General features: G+C 40.0%; 1 protein-coding gene across 1 annotated transcript; it reads right to left on the reverse strand.

The window, feature by feature from the left end:
- Positions 1–668: 668 nt before the first annotated feature.
- Positions 669–4919, reverse strand: LOC308086991 (rho GTPase-activating protein 11A-like; the record flags this gene model as incomplete). The annotated part of the gene is made up of 6 exons (XM_080430630.1): positions 669–766; positions 1177–1337; positions 2070–2326; positions 2572–2668; positions 3077–3144; positions 4800–4919. 6 exons carry the CDS (start codon positions 4917–4919, stop codon positions 669–671), a joined length of 801 nt encoding a protein of 266 aa, XP_080286756.1.
- Positions 4920–23494: the final 18575 nt, after the last annotated feature.

The following is a 23494-nucleotide window of genomic DNA, read 5'->3' on the forward strand; positions in this document are numbered from 1 at the left end:
TCACTCTTGGACCTGCTTCCCTTACGCAGGAAAGCCGGGCTGAAGACTTAATCTTGTTGGCGCTGAAACTGGAGCCACTGCTCATACTGTTCAGGCCAAGGGTGAGCAGAATGGGCAATCTCCTGAATGGCATAAAAATTACAAATGAAAGATGAAGGATTCTACTAAGTACAATAGATCCAGAGATTACACTTTTGTTAGTCGTGTTAGTTGTGTAAAAAGAGCCCTGCAGATGTTATACAATTGCAATATCATGTTAATTCTGTGCATCAGTACCTGGTGGCTCACACAGCTAGAGCATGCTTTGTGAATCCCAAAGATTCGAGCTTGAATCCAACTTGCAATTCTCGCAAGTCTCTTCTTGCAAGTTCTCTCCTCTCTCTGCTCTGGGGTTCTCTCCTCTCTCTGCAGTAGAAGGTCTGTCTCCTTACACTTTCCACTCTAAATATAAGATATAAATGTCAAAAATAAACCCTAACAGCTCATACAACCTAAGTAGACAAGTTCAGTTAAGTCCATCTGGTGTCAAATATATTACATTCTTTCATTTAGAATTTTATAACATTGTAAAATCTAAACAATTAGGATTGAGAAAGTAAATGTGTCATGACTTGTTAGATTACAGGTGACATTACATATCATTTCTTTATCAGAAATGTGAATGTTTTTCAGGCAACCACACTTACGTCTTGAGCTGGCAACAGATTGCTGGCCTCACTGCCCAACGCGGCTGGAACTTTCTTCATGAGGAACAGTGGTAACACACCTATTACACAAACCAGAACAAAAGGTCATTGATTAGTTGATCGACATATACTAATCAAACAACATTTTTTAAATCAAATGCGTTCTCCACCACAGCTTGGTGGAGACAACAGTAACAGGTGATTATCGTAAATTACAAGCTGTGGCCTTACTGTCCTCGCCCTAATAGCATATACATTCAATAATACGCTGCGAAAATAGCCGATCTGCAAGCTCACAACTGGGAGCTTGTAGATCAGCTATTTTTTGTGACGAGATTTGGTGTGGAGGGAAAAAAGGAGGTGGCCAAGTACAGATCCCTGGGGTACCCAGGTCAATGAAGTATAGGTATTTTTTAAGTGGTTAACTGTCATTCTGTTGTCTAAATTGATGGCATAGATTAGAAATGAACTGTGATGTCTAGAGTCGTACCAAAGTCCTGAGAGTTCTCTATGTAGCACTGGATGACTGCTGTCTGCAGCTTGAGGCGTTGTTCTGTGGTGGCCATGTTCTCACTTCCCTCTCCAGAGGGAAGGATGTTGGGAGTCAAGACCACAGACAGGTTAAAGCTGTCCATCAAGTTCTCTGCACTCCTAGGGTAGGCACAAACAGCAACACAGAGTACAACAATTACAATCTGAATCCATTTATTGGCTAGGGAATTTGACTTGGTGCATTGATCTCACATGAAAAAATAAGCAAAATCTGGAAGAATATGAAGGTATACAAAAGTTAATAATATGCATAAAAGCAACGCTGACAATTGGGTCAGACCAAGTGTGAGCACTGCAGTATAGGCAATGTTAACAGGGACGTATATATATAAATGATATACAAGTCATGTATAGGCCTGTCACGACTACAAACTTAAGTTGACGATTAATTGTCATACAAATAATTGCGATTAACGATTTAATTGTGGTTTTGGCATTGAACTTTGGAACATTATGGATAAAAAAAGAATTAGGCTTCATAATCAAAAATTGCAAAGGGCAGATATGACAAATAACTTCAATATACAAAGAAACTGACACTAACTTTTTTTTAAATGTTAAAATAGCGGAAATAGCTGATCTACAAACACGTTGTACGCTTGTAGATCTCAATTTCAAGATCAGAAAACTGATTCTTGAAGGAAAGAATCTGTTCTTGAAGGTCAGACGGACGAAACATTATCATCAAATAAAGATTGAAATGCATATTATGGAGCTGGAATGTGTGGACATAATAATTTTGTATGCGTTTAATATTACATTTTCCATCCATAAGATTAAGCCATGAAATAAAACAATTCATTCATTTAAAAAGCTGGAGAACACACTTACCTCTTGGACACACTGTGGAGGAAGTCAAACAAGTAGCTCAGTACGCTGAGGTTTCTGTCAGGCAGCAGGCAAGACAGCAGCAATGTGGCGGCGGTGCGGTCTGCCTGGCTGGTCAGCTGCTGGGCTTTCAGGAAGGCTTCTTGCATCTTTGTGGGCAAGACGGCTTCTGGCAGCTCCCTAAAGAACTGCTTCACCAATTCGGCCACAAGATGAGGCTTTGCCGTGGACAGACACTGCTCGCCTGCATCCAGCTTGACCTGATGAAACAATGCAAACCAGTTGTGTTTATTTATACTTCAACAGTGTCAGCGGGGCAGGGCTGTCACGATAATGGAATTTTACTTGTCGATTCATTGTCATAAGAATATTTGCGATTTAATTGTGGTTATGGTATTGAACATTGGAAATATTAAAAAAATTACATTTCCGTTTGGCTTTTAGGCTTTTTGAGCAAAGATTAGGTCGCCAAATGAAAGCAAGGTCAACGTAACTCATCACTTACCCTGAGAGCTTTTCGAGCAGCAATGGAACTCGCCTTCCTGAACAGACCCTCTGTGTCTACGTGCTCCAATAGAATCGTACAGGCATCAACAAGAAACCTGAAAAAGCACACAGATGAAAGAAAATTAGCAAAGAAATACAACATTAACTGACATCATTTGCTGCCTTTTTAAGACCGGGAACGGGATCTGTATCATTTTAGATTTTTTGCTATAACCATTATTTTATATACTTGTGGGCTATTACAAAATAGCAGATATACAAGTTCACTTAGTGCCGCGCTACGAGCTTGTAGATCTGCTTTTTTTTTTTATCATTTGTGCAAATCTTTGAATATATATATATATATGTATTTCACAAATGTTCGCTTTAAAAAAATATATATTCATTTGCATACATTTTCACGATTTTGCACACATTTTCTGCTATTTTTGAATAGCCAAAGAAATCTAAAATGACACAGATACTTCCAGGTCTAAATGGGTTAACAAGCTGTCTCCACTTACCTTGGTACGGCTCCATGTTCAGTATTGTACTGAGGTAGGCTCTCCAGTGGTCGTCCGAAAACCTTCACCTAAGTGAGGAAAAATACATTAAAACAGATTTTTTTTATTTCACATGACAAATGGACAAATTATATAATCAATCACATTGATTGAATGTGCATTGCTCTCAAGCCCTCTCTAACATGTGATCTTTAATCTGGGATGAGTGAGTGTGCTTGGAGTTCTAAGATTCAAGAGGTTTTAGACTAGTTTGTGCAGTGAAATGTTCTCTGTGAAGGTTAGACTTTCCTTTGCCAGAGGCTGTCAGGTAACAAGGTGTAAATGTTTTTTTTATTGATTTTTTAATCAAATGGATAGACAGTTGGGCTAAGCATCCCTCTGGATGTCAGTGGGTGTCATTTTACAAAACAAGTCCTATGTGGAGATTCACATTTTGTTTTTACCAAAACAGTCCATGTGCTTTTAAAAATATTATAGGATAAGGATAGTATATTCTATATACTACATTATATAATATAGTAGTAGTAGTAAGGTTCCTGATAGGATAGAAAACCAGCAGTAGCTTGGCTCAAAACCAGCAGTACCCTACTACTACATGGGTCCTCCTGATAGGATAGAAAACCAGCAGTACTTACTAGTGGTCCACTTTGGCAGATTTCTTAAAAACTCAACATTATTAGTAAAAAAATATGCTGTGATCATCATTGTTCAACAACTAGTCTTACTCACGGTTTGTAATGCAAAAATTCCCACACTGTTATTAACCCTTAATAAATGATAGTATTAATTTAGACTTCCTAAACCATGTTTAATAGATGCTTTAAGTCCTGGATATACCATATAGGCTATAGTAATACGTTTCCTGATAGGTTAGAAAACCAGCAGCTCTGCTCAAAACCAGCAATAGGGGGGAATCCTAGCCCTGAAACATGACTGTCATGTCGTGACAGACGAGCGTCATGTGAACCATGGCTGGGGGAATCCTAGCTCTGGTCCATAGCATTAGAAGGAGTTCTCCTTAACTCTATGATACTTTCGAGCCGTTGCAAACACACCCACGGTAGCGCAGGCTGCGCAGCCTCTCGTCTGTAGTAAAAATAAAAAATACACTTTCGCTACTAACCAAATCAAAGACGGTTTTAAAATGTTGAAAGCCTACTTTCCTTAGTGGGGACACTCGGAGCCCCCCCACCTCACGTCTAAAATACACTTTTTGACGAGAGAAGAAAATATTTCACCGGAAGGAAAAAACGTTGTCAATAGAACAATTCAATTGACCAGATCTGTAGGGGGCGCAGTGGAGTAACTAAAAATGTTTTTCCTTCCGGCAAAATATTACATTTTCTGGCCAAAAGGTGTATTTTAGACGTTAGGTGGGGGTCTAAGAGTGTCCCCACTAAGGAAAGTAGGCTTTCAACATCTTAAAACCGTCTTTGATTTGGTTAGTAGCGAAAGTGTATTTTTTATTTTTACTACAGACGAGAGGCTGCGCAGCTTCTGCTACCGGGGGTGTGCTGACAACGGCTCGAAAGTAACATAGCGTTAAGGAGAACTCCTTCTAACGCTATGGACCAGAGCTATTTCAGTTAAAAACTCAACATGCTATCAGTAGTATGCCCCCCCCCTCCCCCTCCCCCTCCCCTGAATCCGTTGATTCAGAGTCTGACACGACGTGAAAAAATGACACATAAGTAATGACAACCGTGTTCTTCTAGTCACTCACCTGGTTCTTCTTGGTAGATCTAGACTTGGTCCTTTTGGCTTTCTTCCAGTTAGTATTAATTCCGTAGGCGGTTTGGAGCTGCTGTACAGCTAGCTCACGTTCCGATTTGGACAGACACATTTTAAGATGTATTATTACTAATATTAATAACGGCTAAACAATTGAAAACAATCCTCTGGTCAGACTCGGAGTTCAGTTCAATGTTGTTCTCTCAGCTGATGTTGTAGACGTTGTGAGACGTTGATCTGACATCAGTTGATAAGTACCGCTCTGTGCATATGGGAAACGTCAGAGCGTTGCTTTTTGAATATAAACATCGTCAACGGCAGATCTACAAACTCACAGCACGTTGCAGGTGCTACGCATTGCGAGCTTGTAGATCTGCTCTCGTCTGTTCTCGCGGCATGCGAGAGGGCGGTTACGGGTTTTGACTGGCCAATCACAGCGGGTCTTCAGCTGTGACTGTGACGTATGACAGCAGGTGTCTCAGATGATGTGATGATGCTGTAACGTTCATCATTCAGTCTGTCACATCTTCTCTGAGAGCTGGACGTTTGTTGAGAGAGACCTTCTGACACAAGCAGACAGTTGACTGACTACTAACTTCTAACTTCTTCTTCACTTCAACACCAACGACGTTACTTGAGACCATGGAGACGGTATGTTAACATCTTTATTAATATAATATGGAGGCTGTGAATGTGTTATAATGTTCTTGAGAGCACGTCGTTTAAGACGGTTTGTTGAGGCCCTGTCTGGTGAAGGCTCATCTGAACGTTAGTTAGCAGTTAGCGCTAGTTAGCATTGTTTCGTTCGATGTCGTATGTGGTTCTCAAACGTTTTCATGTCAAGGACCCTCAAATTGACACTTATTAGCCCGCGGACCCCCATTTGAAAAGATGTGTCAGGGACCCCCATAAGAGAATTTTTTTACGGCTCTCTAGCAGTGATTCTCAACCGTTTTAATTTCAAGGACCCCCAGTTTGAAATGCATCCATTAGACTACGGACCCCCATGTGATGACATTTATATCTCTGGGACCCCAATTTATATTGTAAAATCAATGTTAATTTAACTCTTGAGAGTGTACAAATGGAGCCGTTAGGGTCCATTTGGTTCCATTTGTACACTGTCTGAGTTACAGAACCATAAGGGTTCATTTGGTCACTATCTATCATTTAGCTGGGGACCCCCTGGAACTCCCTCAAGGACCCCAGGGTGTCCCCGGACCCCACTTTGAGAACCACTGGACTATAGGATTCATTTACTTTGCACTTTTTTCGAGTCGCTGTGCCTGTGGATACATTATGAGCGTCTGCTAAATGCCTTCATGTAAATTGTAATAATGGGAGTCGTTTTATATTGTCCTGCATCTTTCAAACGAGTTGCTGTTCGTTCCATAGGCCTATATTACTCGGTGTTAATTTAACTCTGATACTGTACACATTTAGCCAAATAGAGTGGTTCAAATATTATGTACCCAAATGTTAAACGGTTACATTCGCTGACTCACAGAGATACGTACAAACGGCCATTTAACACTGAGGATGTTACTGTTTAAATGCTGCTCAAGTGCTTCTCAAACATTTTTTTGGTCAATGACCTCCAAATTAATGTCTTTGGCTACGGACCCCCCATCTGAAAATATTTTGTGACAAGGAGGGATCCCCAATTATTTCCCCCATACAAGATTTGTGTTGTTAAAATAGTTTATTTTTAATAGTTGATCTACATGCTCACCACGCGTTGCACCGTGACACATTGTGAGCTTGTACATCGGCTATTTTAATAAGCTGATGTAATGTATATAGGGTTAAAGTGGTTAAACTGATTTTGATACTATATTGTGCTGGGGACCATAAACAGTATAATCATTCACTCTCAGAGTTACAAATGAACACTGAGGATTTTACTGTGTAAATATGAAATAAATAACTGTATTATCTTCCATCCATACATCTTCAACCGCTTATCTGGAGTCTGGTTGAGGGGGCAACAGCTCCAGCAGCAGAGAGTTCCAGACTTTCCTTTCCCTACTAGTAACATTAGCCACTTCATCCTGGGGTTTCCTAAGGCGTTCCAAGGCCAGCGTGGGGATATCTGGTTCTCGGCCTCCTCCCAGTGGGACGTTCCCAGAGGAGCACCCTTGGGAGAGAGGAAGCGTCCGTACGAGATGCCTGAACCTTTTCCACGTTAAGGAGCAGTGGCTCCTGGCTAAGTTTCATTTATCAATTTTTCAAATCAATTGTTAAAAAAAACCGATATGATATATGCAACGGCCTTCTATTTCTTGCACTTCAATGTATGAAGGAAATAAGCTTAATTTACAAATGTCTACATTTTCTCCCACAGAATGCTGCAGCTGCCAGCTTCACCTGGACTTCTGTCCTGATCCAGGACCCCAACAACCCCTGGAACACCAGGGTGGTTCTGAAGACGGTTCGGACCGAGCGCCTTCAAGTAAGTACATCCTTACTACCAGTGGTGGAAAGTAACTAAGTACATTTATTCAAGTAGGCTACTGTACTTGAGCACAATTTAGAGGAATCTTTTTTTTTTTTTTTTTACAACTTTATTTATGGTATTTTCAGTTTTAAGGACATACAACCCCACATATACCCCACCCTCCCTGGTTCCCTCACAAAAATAAAATTACAACAATAAAACAACATTTATAAATGGGGGAGAAAAAATAAATAAATACGAGAGCAGTAAATAATTGAAGTTCGAGTTGAAAACAAAATAGACAAAAAATAAATAAAATTGAAATTAAAAGGAAAAGTTCTTAATAAGCTTAAGGGGGTTTAGCATAACCAGACCAGACAGTTAGCAATGCATTTGGCAAATATAGGGTACCACACATCCAAGTACAGTTAGAGAAGCGACCAGCATTTCTAGAAACCACAGTAAACAGGAACAAAATGAAAACACTTATTGAGTCAAAATACAGTATCACTTTCAGTAGTTGTAGGAAAAGACAGAGTAAGGGTGAACTCAATAAAAGGGGACCAGGCCTTTATGAATTTTCGGCGAGACTTGTATCTGTTGTACCTGAGCTTTTCTAATGGTATAAAGGACAGCACATCCTTGACCCAACTCGTAAATGTTGGAGGTTTATCTGATTTCCAATTGCGGAGAATAAGCCTCCGAGCTATAAGTGAAGAGAATGCTATGAAGTTGGCCTGAGGAGAGGTAATTGGTACATCATCATTGGGAACTCCAAATATAGCAGTTATTGGATTGGGCTCAATTATAATATGACAAATGGTTGAGAAGGCATTAAAGATATTATTCCAAAACTGAGTCAAGGATGTGCATCCCCAAAACATATGGCCAACAGTGGCTGGTTCCAGATTACATCTAATACAGGTAGAATCTATATCAGGATAAATTTTGGACAGTTTTTCTCTCGAGAAATGCAAACGATGAAGTATTTTAAATTGGATCAAGCAGTGTCTGAGACACAGGGAGGTGGTATTAATGCGTCTTAAAGAGCGCTCCCAGATATCCTCATCCAGCTCAATACCTAGGTCCTGTTCCCAGGCTAGTTTTGTTCTGTCCAAGAGAGGCGGTTTAATCTCCTGTATGGCCTTATATATATTAGATACGCTTCCTTTGGTGTATGGGTCCCAATCTAGTATGGTGTCTAGTATACTCTTATCTGGCATTGTCGGAAATGGAAAATGTTCCCTAGCAAAACTACGTACTTGGAGGTATCTAAAAAAGTGAGATTTTGGTAACTCGTGGTCCTGTTGAAGGATTTCAAAAGAGGCAAATGTACCATCTACAAATAAATCGCAAAAAAATATCAAGCCATTGGAGTGCCATGTCTTAAAAGCTGTGTCCGTCCGGGAGGGAGGAAAAAGATGATTGTTAGTCAGGGGCATATGGCCACACATGTTTTTAAAACCAAAATGATTTCTAAATTGGCGCCAGATTTTGAGAGAGCTTTTTATCACCTGATTACTAATGTGTGTAATAGTACCACCCGGAAGTGCAGAGCTCAGCATGGACACCGGAGAAACCCTAGGATCAGAAAGTGATTCCATGAGGGCCCAAGTCGGGCCACGTTTGTTTTCATGAACTGATACCCAGTAAATCATTTTTTTGATATTTGCTGACCAGTAATAAAACATAAAGTTAGGCAACCCCAGTCCTCCTGATGACCTTGGTAACTCTAGAAGAGCTTTTTTGGCTCGAGGACGGGCTTTATTCCAAATAAAGGTAGAGATACAGCTGTTGAGATCCCGGAACATGGATTTAGGTAAGAACAATGGAATCATTTGGAATAGATACAGAAAACGGGGTAAAACTGTCATTTTAATTGTGTTAACCCTCCCTGCTAAAGAGACGGGTAATGAAGCCCATCTCTCAAGATCTGATTTGGTGCGGTCTAACAGCTGTTTAAAATTACGCACATATAGGTCCTTATAGGATCGAGTGACAATGACCCCCAGGTAGGTAAAAGACTGAAGTTCCAACTTAAACGGGAGGTTGTTATAACTGAGATCTAGGGCCAATTGGTTAATAGGGAAGAACAAACTTTTGGAAAAATTTAATTTATAGCCTGAAAGTTTGCCAAAATGATTGAGTATGTCTATGAGCGGAGGGACGGATTCAATTGGGCTCGAAACATATATGAGCAGGTCATCAGCATAAAGCGAAACCTTGTGTATAGCGCCCCCTCTCTCAATACCAGACACCCTGTCCTCTTCTCTGAGTGCTATAGCTAATGGTTCAATAGCGATATTAAATAAATATGGCGAAAGACTGCAACCCTGCCTGACAGAGCGGTGAAGCGAGAAGTAATCTGAGCGTATAGAATTGGTTATCACTGAAGCTTTAGGAGCGGTATAAAGTAATCTGATCCAATCAATAAATGATGGGCCGAATCCAAACTTTTCTAGTACCGCCATAAGGTATTTCCACTCAATTCTATCAAAAGCTTTCTCACAATCGAGCGAGAGCACCGCTTCCGCCCGGAGGGTTGAATGAGAAGAGTAGAGCACATTGAAAAGTCGCCGCATATTGTAAAAGGATTGTCTGCCTGGTACAAAACCGGTTTGATCGGGTGCGATAATATTAGGGATCACTGTGTCGATCCTTTGAGAGAGGATCTTGGTGAGAATTTTGTAATCAGAACATAAAATACTAATAGGCCGATAGGCACCACAGTCCAGAGGATCTCTGCCCTTTTTAAGCAAAACCGAAATAGTTGCTTGTGTCATGGTCTCTGGCAGCCTCTTGGCTAGGAGCGCTTCTTGGTATACTGAACTTAGTATGGGGGCCAATTTTGTGGAAAAAGCTTTATAAAATTCTATGGGAAACCCATCTGGCCCCGCTGCCTTGCCATTATGCATTGAATTAATAGCTAGAGTGATTTCTTCATTCGATATGGCAGCCTCAAAGCCAACTTGAGCCACTGGATCAATTACTGGAATGTTAATTTTGTCAAGAAAGGCATTAATCTCTGACGAGTCAACATTGGACTCTGATGTATAAAGATTACTGTAGAACTCTCTGAACTGATCATTAATGATTTTGGGATTTGTGGAAGTCTCACCAGGTGCTACACGTATCTCTGGAATAGCTCTACTCGCCGCTGCCTGTTTAAGTTGGTGGGATAGGAGTTTACCTGACTTATCGCCATGTTCATAAAAAGTTTGCCTAGATTTAAATAAAAGCTGTTCAGTGTGTCTTATCGATAAGTTGTCAAATTCAGTTTGGAGCAGTAAACGTTCTTTATATAATTCAGGATCAGGGTCAATAGAAAATGTTTGGTCTAATTCAGCCATTTGAGTGGTCAGTTCTGTAATACGTTTTGTGCGTTTCTTTTTGTCATAAGCCGAATAAGAAATGATCTGTCCTCTGAGATAAGCTTTCAGAGATTCCCATATAACAGTAAAAGACATCCCCAGGGTAGTATTAATATTCAGATAGGTATCTATTTGGTCAGTCAAAAATTTTATGAAATTATCACTGGCCAGCATTAAAGGATCCAATCGCCAGGTACGCTGTGGCGCTATACTGTTGGGGAAACACATATCCATTTGAACTGGACTATGATCAGAGATTACTATATTGTGATATTGGCAGTTTGTGACAAACGGGAGAGACCCACAATCGAGAAGAAAGAAATCGATTCGGCTGAATGAACGGTGAACATGTGAAAAAAATGAGTATTGTTTAGCTGTGGGATTAGCCTTCCTCCAAGGATCTGTAAGTTTATACGAGTCCATAAATGACAAAACAACCTTACCGGATTTGGAAATTGTACTGCCGGGCCTAGGTCTGGATTTATCTAAACCTGGGTTCTGCACGAGGTTCCAGTCCCCGGCCTGGATCAGATAGTGCGTGTGAAGGTCTGGTAGCTTTGCTATAAAACGAGAGAAAAACTGTGGATTGTCCCAATTGGGTCCATAAACATTAGCCAGTACAACCTGTGAGCCAAAAAGATTCCCAGAAACAATTATGTATCTGCCGTTATTGTCTGCAATCACTGAAGTTGGAACAAAAGGAACTCCCTTCTTAATCAGTATGGCTGCACCCCTAGATCTATCACCATATTTAGAACAAAAAATCTGTCCTATCCAACCCCTCTCAAGTTTAGAGTTATCACATGTACGGAGATGGGTTTCTTGCAAAAACATAATTTCTGCACCCAGAGATTTCAAATGTGTAAATACACGAGTACGTTTAATTGGATGGTGGATCCCCTTAATATTCCAACTAATAAATCGAATTGAACCTAGAGTACCAACATTAGGAGACACCATAATGCGTTTCTAAATTATGTAATAAAATCAGGTGCATCAAATCTAGATAGACTGTAACCCTCAAGCTTAATCGTTCAAAAGTGAAAAGGCATATATAAAAAATAAAAACACATTTAGCAAAAGACAAAAAGGAGAAAAAGAAAAAACGGGTGGAAAAAGGGGAACCTAAACCCCTGTGCTGGTCTCCCAATCCGTGGGAGATCGCACTATCCCTCTCTACACTAGAGAAGGAAAAGCACATAATGAGTGCTAGAAAAACAGGGAAACCGCTATGCAAAACTGGAGGATTGCTGAACCCACCGCGGTCCGAAGAACAATTCTTATTAAACTGTAAAGGCCCAATCTGCGATAAACATTGGTGAATATATCTTAGATAGATCACAAAAACTATTAGATCACAAAGCTGAAAAATGTCAACATTGAGTAGAAAAATGAATACAAAAATAAATACAAAATCAACCCCTATACAGAGATCTCAGCCTCACCCAGAAGGGAGGAAAATAAATAAATAGAATAAAATAAAAGACCCTTAAGATGAGCATTAAGCCGTGAACAATGACAGTCCAATGATCAGGATTTAGAAATATCTAAAAATGTATGTCCACTCACAGCATTAGAGAGCACCGCTAATGATCAATGTCCAAATATTTTAAAATAAAGGAAAAGAGTAGGAACTTTTCAAAAAAGAAAGTCGTGTACAGTGCTCTCAGATTGTATATTATACAACCATCCGAAGTGGAGAGGAATAATACAAATAAAATAGAATTATGATAAATGAGATATTTATAACAAAGCCACTGGCTGTAGGGTCATAACTAGTAAGATAGATATCTAAATAGAGATCAAAATAATATAAATGAAAATAAACAAAAGCCTATTCTAGACAAAAAGTACACCACAACACACACACACACACACACACACACACACACACACACACACACACACACACACACACACACACACACACACACACACACACACACACACACACACACACACACACACACACACACACACACACACACAATAGCCTTGGAAATTTACAATATTAAAGAGCCCCCTCTCCTGTATGAGGCTTAACTGAGTAGACCTGTATCAAAGTAGCAAAAGGGGTGAATGAAGGAATAATAATAAAGTCAGCTTGTGCTGGTTATTCTTATGTAAGCCTAAATAAGCTATGGAGGTGGCTCAGGTGACGTGTTGCCTGCTCGAGATGATGTGCTTCCCGGTCGGGGTGATGTGTTGCTCGCTCGAGGTGACGTGTTGCCCGGTCGGGGTGACGTGTTGCTCGCTCGAGGTGACGTGCTGCTCGCTCGGGGTGAAGTGTTGCCTGCTCGAGTTGTCTGAGGAATGATGGTCTGTATGGTGTAGGACTGGGCCTCCCTGGAGTCCAGGAAGACCTTCTCCACGCCGTTGAAGGTGATGTGGAATCGGGCGGGATGGGTGATGCCATACCGGACCCCGGGTAGACCTTTGAGTAGATTCCTCACATCATTGAAGGCAGCGCGGGCTTTGGCCACCCGAGCAGGAAGGTCAGGGAAGACAGAAATAGTCATGTCATTTACCTTAAGCCTCTGATGTGTCTTGGCAAGACGTAGTATCTCAACACAGTCAGCGGCGTAGTGGAGGCGTGCTATGATGGTTCTAGGCGGCTGACCTGGCTTGGGTACCGGCTGGAAGGTCCTGTGTGAGCGGTCCACCATCACCTTGTCCCCCAATTGGAATGCTTTCTGTAGTAGATCTGCCACGAAGATAGGAGAGCTATTGTGGGGACCCTCTGGTACCCCCAGTATCCTCACGTTCTGTCGTCTTGACCTTGACTCAAGGTCGTCACATTTATTCAGCAAGGAGTCAGTCACAGAATTCAGTCGTTTAATCTCACCCTGCAGTGCTGTGATGTCATCAGAGCAGCCTGACCAGCTGTGCTCAGCGTCGCCAAGGGTGTTGCGCACTGAGGCTAGATCAGTATTAATTACCGATTTAAACTCTTCAAATCCTGTCTTAATTGCATGAACATCATTTCGAATCGTCGCCATTTCGCTCTCTAAGACCGTTCTGAACTCTGTTTTCATCATATCTACAAAGTCTGAGCGAAGAGAAGAGAGTAGCTCACGTTTGAAATCCTCCGTGCTGAGAGCCGCAGCCGCGACTCCCGAGCCGGCATCCTTATCACTCGAGACTGAGGCTACAGCTGGTGAAGTAGGCCTCAGCGACGCCATGAGTGTAGACTGTGTAGTCTGTCGTCTGGTGCTCTTCTGAGCCATATTTTCGGTTGAGAAACAATCCAAGTACTTATTCAAGCTTACAAAGTTAGTATGTCGCAGTGAACTAAGTTTTGTGCCGTTCAAATCATTATTTAATTACACGTTCTGCGGAGCTCGCAAATCCACGTCTTACTCCATGGTTTGCTCAACAGCGCCCCAGAGGAATCTTTTTTACTTTACTTGAGTATGTCCATTTTTTAATACTTCTACTCCACCATGTTTCACAGCCAAATAATATTTACTCTACTACAATTATTACATTTTAGTTACTACTTTGTAGATTTAGATTATTACAAAATGTATACATTAGCTTGTAGACTGCCTATTTTTGGAACTCTATAAGCAGAGACTTGAAGAAAGCATCCACGAGTTTAACTGTAGAAAGAAACATTACACAAAAAACACTATTATTTAAAACAAAATTCAATGGGCTTCAATTTCCTGAAGAAAATTAGCTCAAGTTACCAATGTATGCATTTCCTCACACAGGACGCTCAATACAACTGGACGTGCACCGTGGTCGATGACCAGAATCCCAGGGCGATACTGAGGAGGGTGCCAGTGAAGGATGCCTCACCGGGAGAAGCAACCACTCAGCCACAGGTGAGTTGGTTTCCGTGTTTAACCGACGATTCAGACACGGAAACTGACTCCTCTGTTTCTCCTCCCCCACAGGTCACCGCCAGGAAGAGGGTTACCGTTGCCAAGAAGAAGCAAGGAACTGGATCTGGTTGGTTCAAGTATGTAGATACATTTTGGTCACTTGTTCTCATGGTTTTGTTGTTTTATTTTTAATACATTTGTTTTTCTTGACCACAAATGTTTAAGAATGTTATCTAGATACTATAGCATGTTGTATAGACCAGTGGTTCCCAAACTGGGGGTCGGGACCCCGATTATCTTAATGTGCAACATTGTTTTCTCACTCAACAGTAAACAAACCAACATGCAGTATAAGTATATACAGTGTATCTGCACGTTTCTATTTAATGACTTTTAAGACCTTTCTAATACGAAATTGGCCAAATTGTCAAATATTACCTAAGAAAGAGGCAAACATTATGAAAATAGCCGATCTACAAGCTCACACTGCGAGGCGTTGTGAGCTTATAGTTCGGCTATTTTCACAAAGTTTATCTGTGGAACCTAGTCAAACTAAATGTATACTGCCTACAATTCCAAGTGCTTGTCAGGGTGGGGTGGGCTGTTCAAATATGATTATTTTGGGGGGGTCGTGGCCTGAAAGGTTTGGGAACCCTTGGTATACACAGATGCTAGGTTCATTGTTTACCTGGAATCCTAGTTTCTTTGAGGCACTACAGTACATTGTTCTCTCTGCACTCTATGTATGTGACCTTGTTGTTTATTGACTGGAGTTCGTTCTTACTCTGCTTATTCCCATCTCACACTTTTTGCAGGAGCATGCAAAGCTTCCTCCGGCAGAAATGCAACTCTCAGAACACGGGCAACAACACGAGGCCAGAAGGGATTTGCGGAGGAAGAGAAGACTGCAAAGGAGACTGCGGCCAAGGAGTAGCCTGCAGAGGCGAAAGGCCACTAGCCAGACACCACCTTCTGGTAAGTACACCTTTACTACAGATCTCTACAATAGAGAAATTAATTAATTGATAAATACATCAGTTACATGGTTTAGTCTAGTTAGACCAGTCATCCATCTTTGAAGAAAATTAAAGGTATAGTTACACACGCCATGGAGACTTGAATTCATGGAGATTTAGGAGACTCAAAGTGTCAACTACCGAGACATTAGCATCTTTCCGCCAGTCATCAAATTATTAGCTTAGGAATGCGACAAAAAAATCTTCATGAATTCAAGGCTTCATGGGGTGTGTAATTGATAGAAAATAAGTCATTTTTGGGTGAACTATCTCTTTTAAGGTTGCATTTTCTTACTATTGATTGGAGTTGGTTCTTGGTCTCAAGTCCAAGAGTTGAGCTAAACTAGGCTAAGCTCACATTCAACAAACCTTTAACCAACCGTACGTTGGAGTTAGGGGTCTGTACTCCCCCCCCCCCCCCCCCCCCCCCCCCTCCTTTTCCTCCTCTAAAGCACTAAATCTCTTTGCCAAAAATAGCCAATCTACAAGTTCCCAACGCGACACGTTGTGAGCATGTACAATTTCTATTTTTGCCGAATGCTTGCCCAGTTGCCCCAAACGCTATTTGTTGTGTTTCTGAATTTAGTTCATGTGTGGTTAAGCGGCAAGCAGAGACATGGAAAAAAGCATCCATGAGTTTGTCTGTAATTGTGAAATAGTTAAAAACAGTGTTGCCTGTTGAATTAAAGCGATTGACCAGTGATGTGGCATGTGTGTACATTTACCTCCACTTAAAACTATGTCTGAAGTTTATTTTGTTTAATTTATGAAGCAAATCAGCTCAAGTTACAAATCACTACATTTTCTCCAACAGATCGATGAAGATTACATCTCCAGCAGAAGGACGTGCATCGTCGTTGATGCTCCCACCAACCGCAGGATGATCCGGAGGAAGGTGGGTTGGCAAAACGTTCATATAGTAACTTCACCTTAAGTGACATATAGTAACTTGTTATATTGTACACAAATTATGTATTCAAACAATGTGTAAATCACCAAATGTTCTAATTTGTTATTCACTACAACTCGAGATTAAATTGCGAAATATTATTCTTGTTTTTATTTTTATATTTTAATTTAATTAAGGAGGGAGCTTACTGACGTATACAAGCATCAAACCGAGCTTAATTTGAACTCAAAATCATTATATGATAGCCATAAGTATCATAGTTGGGTATTGCATCTTGTATCTGCACAAGTCTTATGTACAATATGTACATATTGGTAAGCTCCCACCTTGATGAAATTAAAATAAATAAAAACAAGGATACAATGTTGTGAAATAAATGTTGTGTTGCAGTTATCAATGAATAATTATTTATTTATTTCGTGACATATTGTTTGAATACGTAATATGTAACTAGTAACTATCTTAGTTATGGCGATGTATGCTTACTCTATGTATGCTTTTTTCATATGGTTTTGATTAGTAAGATATTTACGTGTTGTAGTTGAGAAAGGGCTGGACATTGATACTAACACCTGTGTTTCTTCTCCATGCACAGAGACCATCAGGCATCGCCAGATTCGCCACCAAGAGACCTGGACCCGGCCAACGATGAAGGTCGTCTGCCAAGTGCCTCCAGAATCTCCCAACTAGCTACCGTTTCTGCGAACTTCAGGACTTTTCAGCCACACTGGCATTGATGGACAGTAACAAAGGACTTTTACTTGAGTAGTGTACCCAATACATTTTTTTGGAGTCGTTTTTATTTGCCAGCACTTGACTTTCACTGCACTACATTTCAAATAGAAATTTTACAATACCTTTACATTTCTAGGAAGCAATCATACAAAAATATATTATGAATTGACAATTTATGCCCTTTTTCAATCTTAGTGAAAATGGCTGATCTACAAGCTCACAACGCGTTGGGAGCTTTTGATCTGCTATTTTCACTATTTCTGAAAATGTATTTTTTGGTTTCTTTACATTTTTTGGGGAGATGTTCTATATTTAAATACAGCCATGCTTTGGTATTAAAAAGAGAATCTACTTTGTAATTTGCACTTTTGTATACTTCAGTATTTACTTCAGTACACAGGTTAGATATTTCGGTTAAGCTCTTATCGGACGCCACTGCGAGATGGGTCCTAGTCTTAGACAACCAGTCACCCTTTACTTTGAGTAGTTTTATTTTACAGTAATGCTTTCATATTTTGTTTTAAATAAACTTCAACGGTATAGTCATGTTATTTTGTACAGAAAATGCTTTCATGATCTTTGTTTGTAAATGGGAAAGTGTTGTTTTGCAAATTGAGTATTATTAATTATTTTTCGTTTTTTTATCATTTCTGTAAATAATATTGTTGTACATTGACTATGGTTTGAGCTTTTATTTCTTACTTAAGTGTTTTATTGTTTTATAGATCAATGTTTTCTTTAAAATAGACCATAACTGTTGTAGTGTTAAGTTTTTTTTACCTATGTTTAAGAAGCAGTTTAAGTTTGTTCTAGCTTGTGTAATAAATAATGCATTTTATATGATAATCATATATCAAGCTTCATCTCTTTATTTTCTTCTCTTTGGCTTTAGTGTTGAAATATAAGCTATGCAAAGCTCTTCATTCCTGTAACTGAAGATTGGCGATATCAAGTGTAGAAAAATATCTGTCTGAGATTTAGAAAGGTTTTATTTCAGGCTTGAGGTTTGACTGATGACACAAAACAACTATTAACCATACTGCCTCCATGCAGGCCTGGGTATGGGAGTGAAATAGTGGAATAGACTACATGTTACAAATTAAATTAATATGTTAATGTGAGGTTTTGAAGCAGAAGTGTGAAGGTCAAGATTGATGTCAGTGTCAGCTGACTACCATATACTCCCTTTGACACCCGAATAACTGAAGTGTTAAGATGGTTTATCAAAGAAAGAGATAGAATGTGAAGTTGTGTTGACTGAAGGAATATAAATATCAAGCAAAGACAGCCTGTGGAAGAAAGTGGCCTAACCAACACTGCCGCCTTGTGGTCATAACGAGAAATAATCTAAACGTGTGCTTAATAGGTTTCCAAAGACATACAATACATCTGTCATCCATTATTATTACTTACTAACATAAATAGAAATCACACATATAGGCCTAGTGCTATTGTATATAGGCCTAGTGCTATTCTATATAGCACTGATGCCCCCTGCAAACTATTTATGTGAAAATATGCAGTGCAAACATACAATAGCAGGCTATGTGAAACATACTAATGTGTGAGTATCCATGTTTGTCTGGGTAGTGGACAGCAGTTTGGGGCCAGTCTATGTCAGTCAGCTATGACGTCAGTACTGCGATGGTAGTACTGTGATGTCAGGCATGTCCATATATGGCCATTTTATCCAGACAGACCCTCAGAGAGACAACTTCAACTTTATAGAATAGACAGTGGTGGAAGAAGTATTTTACTTAAGTAAAAGTATCAATACCACAATGTGGCAACTTTGTTGCGAGTAAAAGTCTGGTATCCAAAACATACTTGAGTAAAAGTAAAAAGGTATTGGCATTCAAATATACTTAAAGTACCAAAAGTAAAAGTACTCATTATGCAGAATGTTCCATTTCACAAGTTCAATATGTATACAAAAATATTTTGAAAATAGCAGATCTACAAGCCAGTATTATATAGGGTTGATGTACGTTTTGTAATACTATTCAAAATCTTCAAAGTAACTAGTATAACTCAAGTTTTCAAATAATTGTAGTGGAGTAAAAGTACAATATTTGCCAGAGGGAGCGAAATCCCAACTGAGCGGTGCCAGACCAAATCGGCCGAGGGCAATTATTTTTTTTGCAATTTCAGATTCGTCTGGTTTCCAGGCTAGACACAGACATGATACTGAGTGACCATGGCACTGATCATGATACTGACATGATAGGACCCCCATAACTCTGAGAGTGTACAAATGGAACCAAATGGACCCGCAAGAGGCCATGTAACCCCCTCAGGAACCATGAGGTCCCTGGACCACATTTTGAGACAAAGTTAACCGATGTAGCAGAGTGTTTCCAGTGAGCCAACATGCACAATATCAGCACCCTGACTCTGTTTGACCAGAATGGAACAGAGCCCTCTCAATTGTATCGGTAACATCTGTGAAGGAAGTAAGAAAAGGCCCTATTTCTGTCCAATATGGCTGCTGAGTTAACTTAAAGTCTAGACTGGATGGGGAAAGTTGTTGAACACAGACACACAGTGTTCTGACCAACGACACCATGATAAGGTTCTTGCCTTATTTATTCTTAATACTTGGTAAGTTAATTATGTGTTAACAAACTTACATTTAACATTTGGACATATGACATAGTCTTTGCAAAGCCTCAGAGTGTTGAGTGGGAGGAGAGCAAAACAATGGTATCTGGACCCAAATCTATTAAAACAATCTAGATAAATAATAAAAAAAAAATAAATACAACTCAAGATGGCAACAATTAGCTCTTCTGATCGTTGGTACATGTAATGTCAGAATATTGTGAGGCCAATCTATGACATACAGTAAGTTGGCTACTATGATGCAATGAAAGTGAAACATTTAATTCCAACTGTCTCATATTAAAGCACATATATTTTATTTATGTCAGGTGATAGCATTGTTTGTCCAACAGTAAATTAACTTTGTTCAGATAATAACATAATTATGATCTCTCAATAGCTCCACATTTTCACAGTACAAAGCTCAGATTGGCCTGGCCAGATTACTGTGTGAAAAGGAAAGTAATATCATTTGTTCTGTATGTTTAGTCAAATTTGAGAGGAATTCCAAAACAGACAAATCCAATGTATGCCTCAGGTCTCCTGTGATTTAGAATAAGGAAATAGACTCCTTACAAATCTACCCATTTATCAGCAAGCTATCTTATTTGAATACCAGTATAACACTATACTACACTTTATCTACAGTGTTGTTATAAACTCCTCAAAAAGGTTCAGAAATATTATTTCGGTCGATTATTCCTCTCCTTCAATCATACCAATTGGTATTGTATGCATATATCCTGTACATCAGTGGTTCTCAAAGTGGGGACCATTGGGGGTCCTGCAGCAAAATTAGTTAATGTAGCATCAAAATCAGTTTATCCACTTTTGTCAGCTATTTGAAAATAGCTGATCTACAAAGTTCTTTGAAAATGTGTGAATAATTTTAACAACATAACAGAAGAGCGGGTGAGGATCTTGACAGAGCACTTCTGAAGAGAGAGGCCTACTGGATCTCCACTCTCAACACCCTTGCCCCTAATGGCCTTAACATAGATTTAGATTTGAGACCTTTTCTTTGACAGCTTGTAGAGCTTAATGTTTATAGTTGGTCATTCAAACTCATTCCCCTCTACTCCTCTCATTTTGTAATGTTCCCTTAGTACTTGTATGATTGTTCTGCATTATTATTTCTTTGCAAAACTTATATTCTCAGTATGAATGTACCCAAAACAATTTGTGTACGTTTAACTGAATTGCAACCTATAAAGGCCAGTAATAGATTGTCATAAGGTTCCATTGTAATCTGGCCTTCTCTATTTCACTAGTATGGAAGAGTATGTCTGATCTCTCCTACTACGATTTTTGCAATTCACATGCTGTGAGGTATGCTAGATCTTTTTTACTTCACTGATTGCTTGTATCTTAGATCTTACAATATATTAATTATGTTGGGATATATTAATGTGAATAAATTCACTATGACTCCAAAATGTCAGTTCTATATTTAATGAAAGAGAAAACTATATACAATACAATAATAGATAATATATATATACACAACAATATATACATACAACTGATTAGAAATGGACTGATTTCTTTTTGGAAAGGAAAATATGACAGCAATAACAATGTGGGGGAGAGATAGGGGAAGGGGAGAAAAAGAAACAATGTGATACGTGATACAAAATAAAGATATTTATAAGAAAAAAGAAATGGACTGATTTATATGACTGTAAATCAGTCCAGACGAGCATGAAGAAGGGTAACAGGATGAGTAGGCATCTAACATTGTGGGCACCTCAATATTAAATTGACTATCTTTTTCCAAAATGTATAAAATGAAGAATTTGGAAAATGGTCTGAAAGTAATGTGAAGTATACATGATTTGAACATGCACGGTACATCATTATCAGACCTAAAGTCTTCTGGTTTTTGCCCATGTGATTGGCTGGTCACAGGTTTGTTGCAATTATAGAAGTATTAGGCCTTAAATGTCAAATGTTCAAGCATGTTCAGATCCTCTATACTTTACATTACTTTAGACCATTTTCCAAATTCTTTATTTTAACATTTAGCAAAAAAAATCCAATTTAACATTAAGGTGCCCACAATGTTTCGGTGCCCACTCTCCCTGTATCCTGGTGCTCGTAATGAGTTGATTCTCTGATGAAACATCGTCATGCACTGAGAGTTGTCCTGTAGTTTCTACTGAGGATTGTTCAGCAAGTGTTTGGTAATCCTTCAGACAGAGGCCTTCAGACAGGGCATCATCTTGTTGAGCATCATGGCAGACAGCAGTCTCGTTTGACTGAGAGGGTTCAGAGGAGAAGGCGTGGCAAGGTCATCGGCGAGTTCCGGGCCCGGCCTGCATGGAGTGGACTGGCCTGACCGAGACGGCCAGTATGAAGTGAGCAGGACTCTGGATATCCAAGGCATCTATCAGTCTGCTGCTGTTCACATTCTCAATCTCATCCCCCGTCTGTCCGGCTACAGAGTCATTATCATTATGGCTGCTGACAACAACAGCGCAGAGGGAGGATTGATCGCCATTCATAAACGTACTGCAAAATGCGCCCATGTGGAATAGTGCACTGTCCATATGCAAAGGGGACAACTGGGCAATTTCAATTTGGCCAAATGTGATGTTTTGGTATTTGCTTCTGTCGTGTAGGGACAGCAGACGTCTCTGTGTCCACAGACTGAACTGTACTGTATAGGAGTCTCTGGCGGTGGCATTAATACAGTCTCAGAGGGTTTGGTACAGTATGTTTCCTCCCACAGCGGCCGTTGTGGTCCTGTGTGACAGCTCGCAGGTCCCCAGCGGGTTGTGTCAAGGCCACCTTGATCTTTAGAAGAGTCGGACCGTTCCGGGGGTGCACTTCGGTGATGGAGGCCTCGCTGCTCTGGAGGCACATCACAGCGTTTTGGGAAGGAAGGCTGACCCCCAACGGAGGCTTGGCCACTATGATGGCAGGCTCAGAGGAGTAGTAGATGCTCTGGAGGATCCTCCGCTGAACTCCTGGGCTCCGTCGGACGTCTGGCTGCTCCATGAGGTTCGGAGGGCACTTATGTCACACTGGGCCGTCAGCAGGTTCTCTTCAGACGTACTGAAGTACTTTGAGCCTACAGAGATGAGTGGGACCCCAGCAAAACTTGTTAATATAGCATAAAAATCTGTTCAACCACTTTAAATCAATCAATTAAGACATTTGAAAATAGCCGATCTACAATGTCACAACGCGCCGCGATGTGAAACATTGTGAGCTTGTAGATTGTCTATTATTAATTTTTTTAACTTCAAAAGATGTGAAAAATGTGGAATAGTCGATTGAGTTTTTTATGGATACTCACTCTTGGACCTGCTTCCCTTACGCAGGAAAGCCGGGCTGAAGACTTAATCTTGTTGGCGCTGAAACTGGAGCCACTGCTCATACTGTTCAGGCCAAGGGTGAGCAGAATGGGCAATCTCCTGAATGGCATAAAAATTACAAATGAAAGATGAAGGATTCTACTAAGTACAATAGATCCAGAGATTACACTTTTGTTAGTCGTGTTAGTTGTGTAAAAAGAGCCCTGCAGATGTTATACAATTGCAATATCATGTTAATTCTGTGCATCAGTACCTGGTGGCTCACACAGCTAGAGCATGCTTTGTGAATCCCAAAGATTCGAGCTTGAATCCAACTTGCAATTCTCGCAAGTCTCTTCTTGCAAGTTCTCTCCTCTCTCTGCTCTGGGGTTCTCTCCTCTCTCTGCAGTAGAAGGTCTGTCTCCTTACACTTTCCACTCTAAATATAAGATATAAATGTCAAAAATAAACCCTAACAGCTCATACAA

The sequence above is a fragment of the Gymnoscopelus braueri genome (assembly GCF_963280865.1).
Source record: "Gymnoscopelus braueri genome assembly, chromosome: 6".
Lineage (NCBI taxonomy): Eukaryota > Metazoa > Chordata > Actinopteri > Myctophiformes > Myctophidae > Gymnoscopelus > Gymnoscopelus braueri.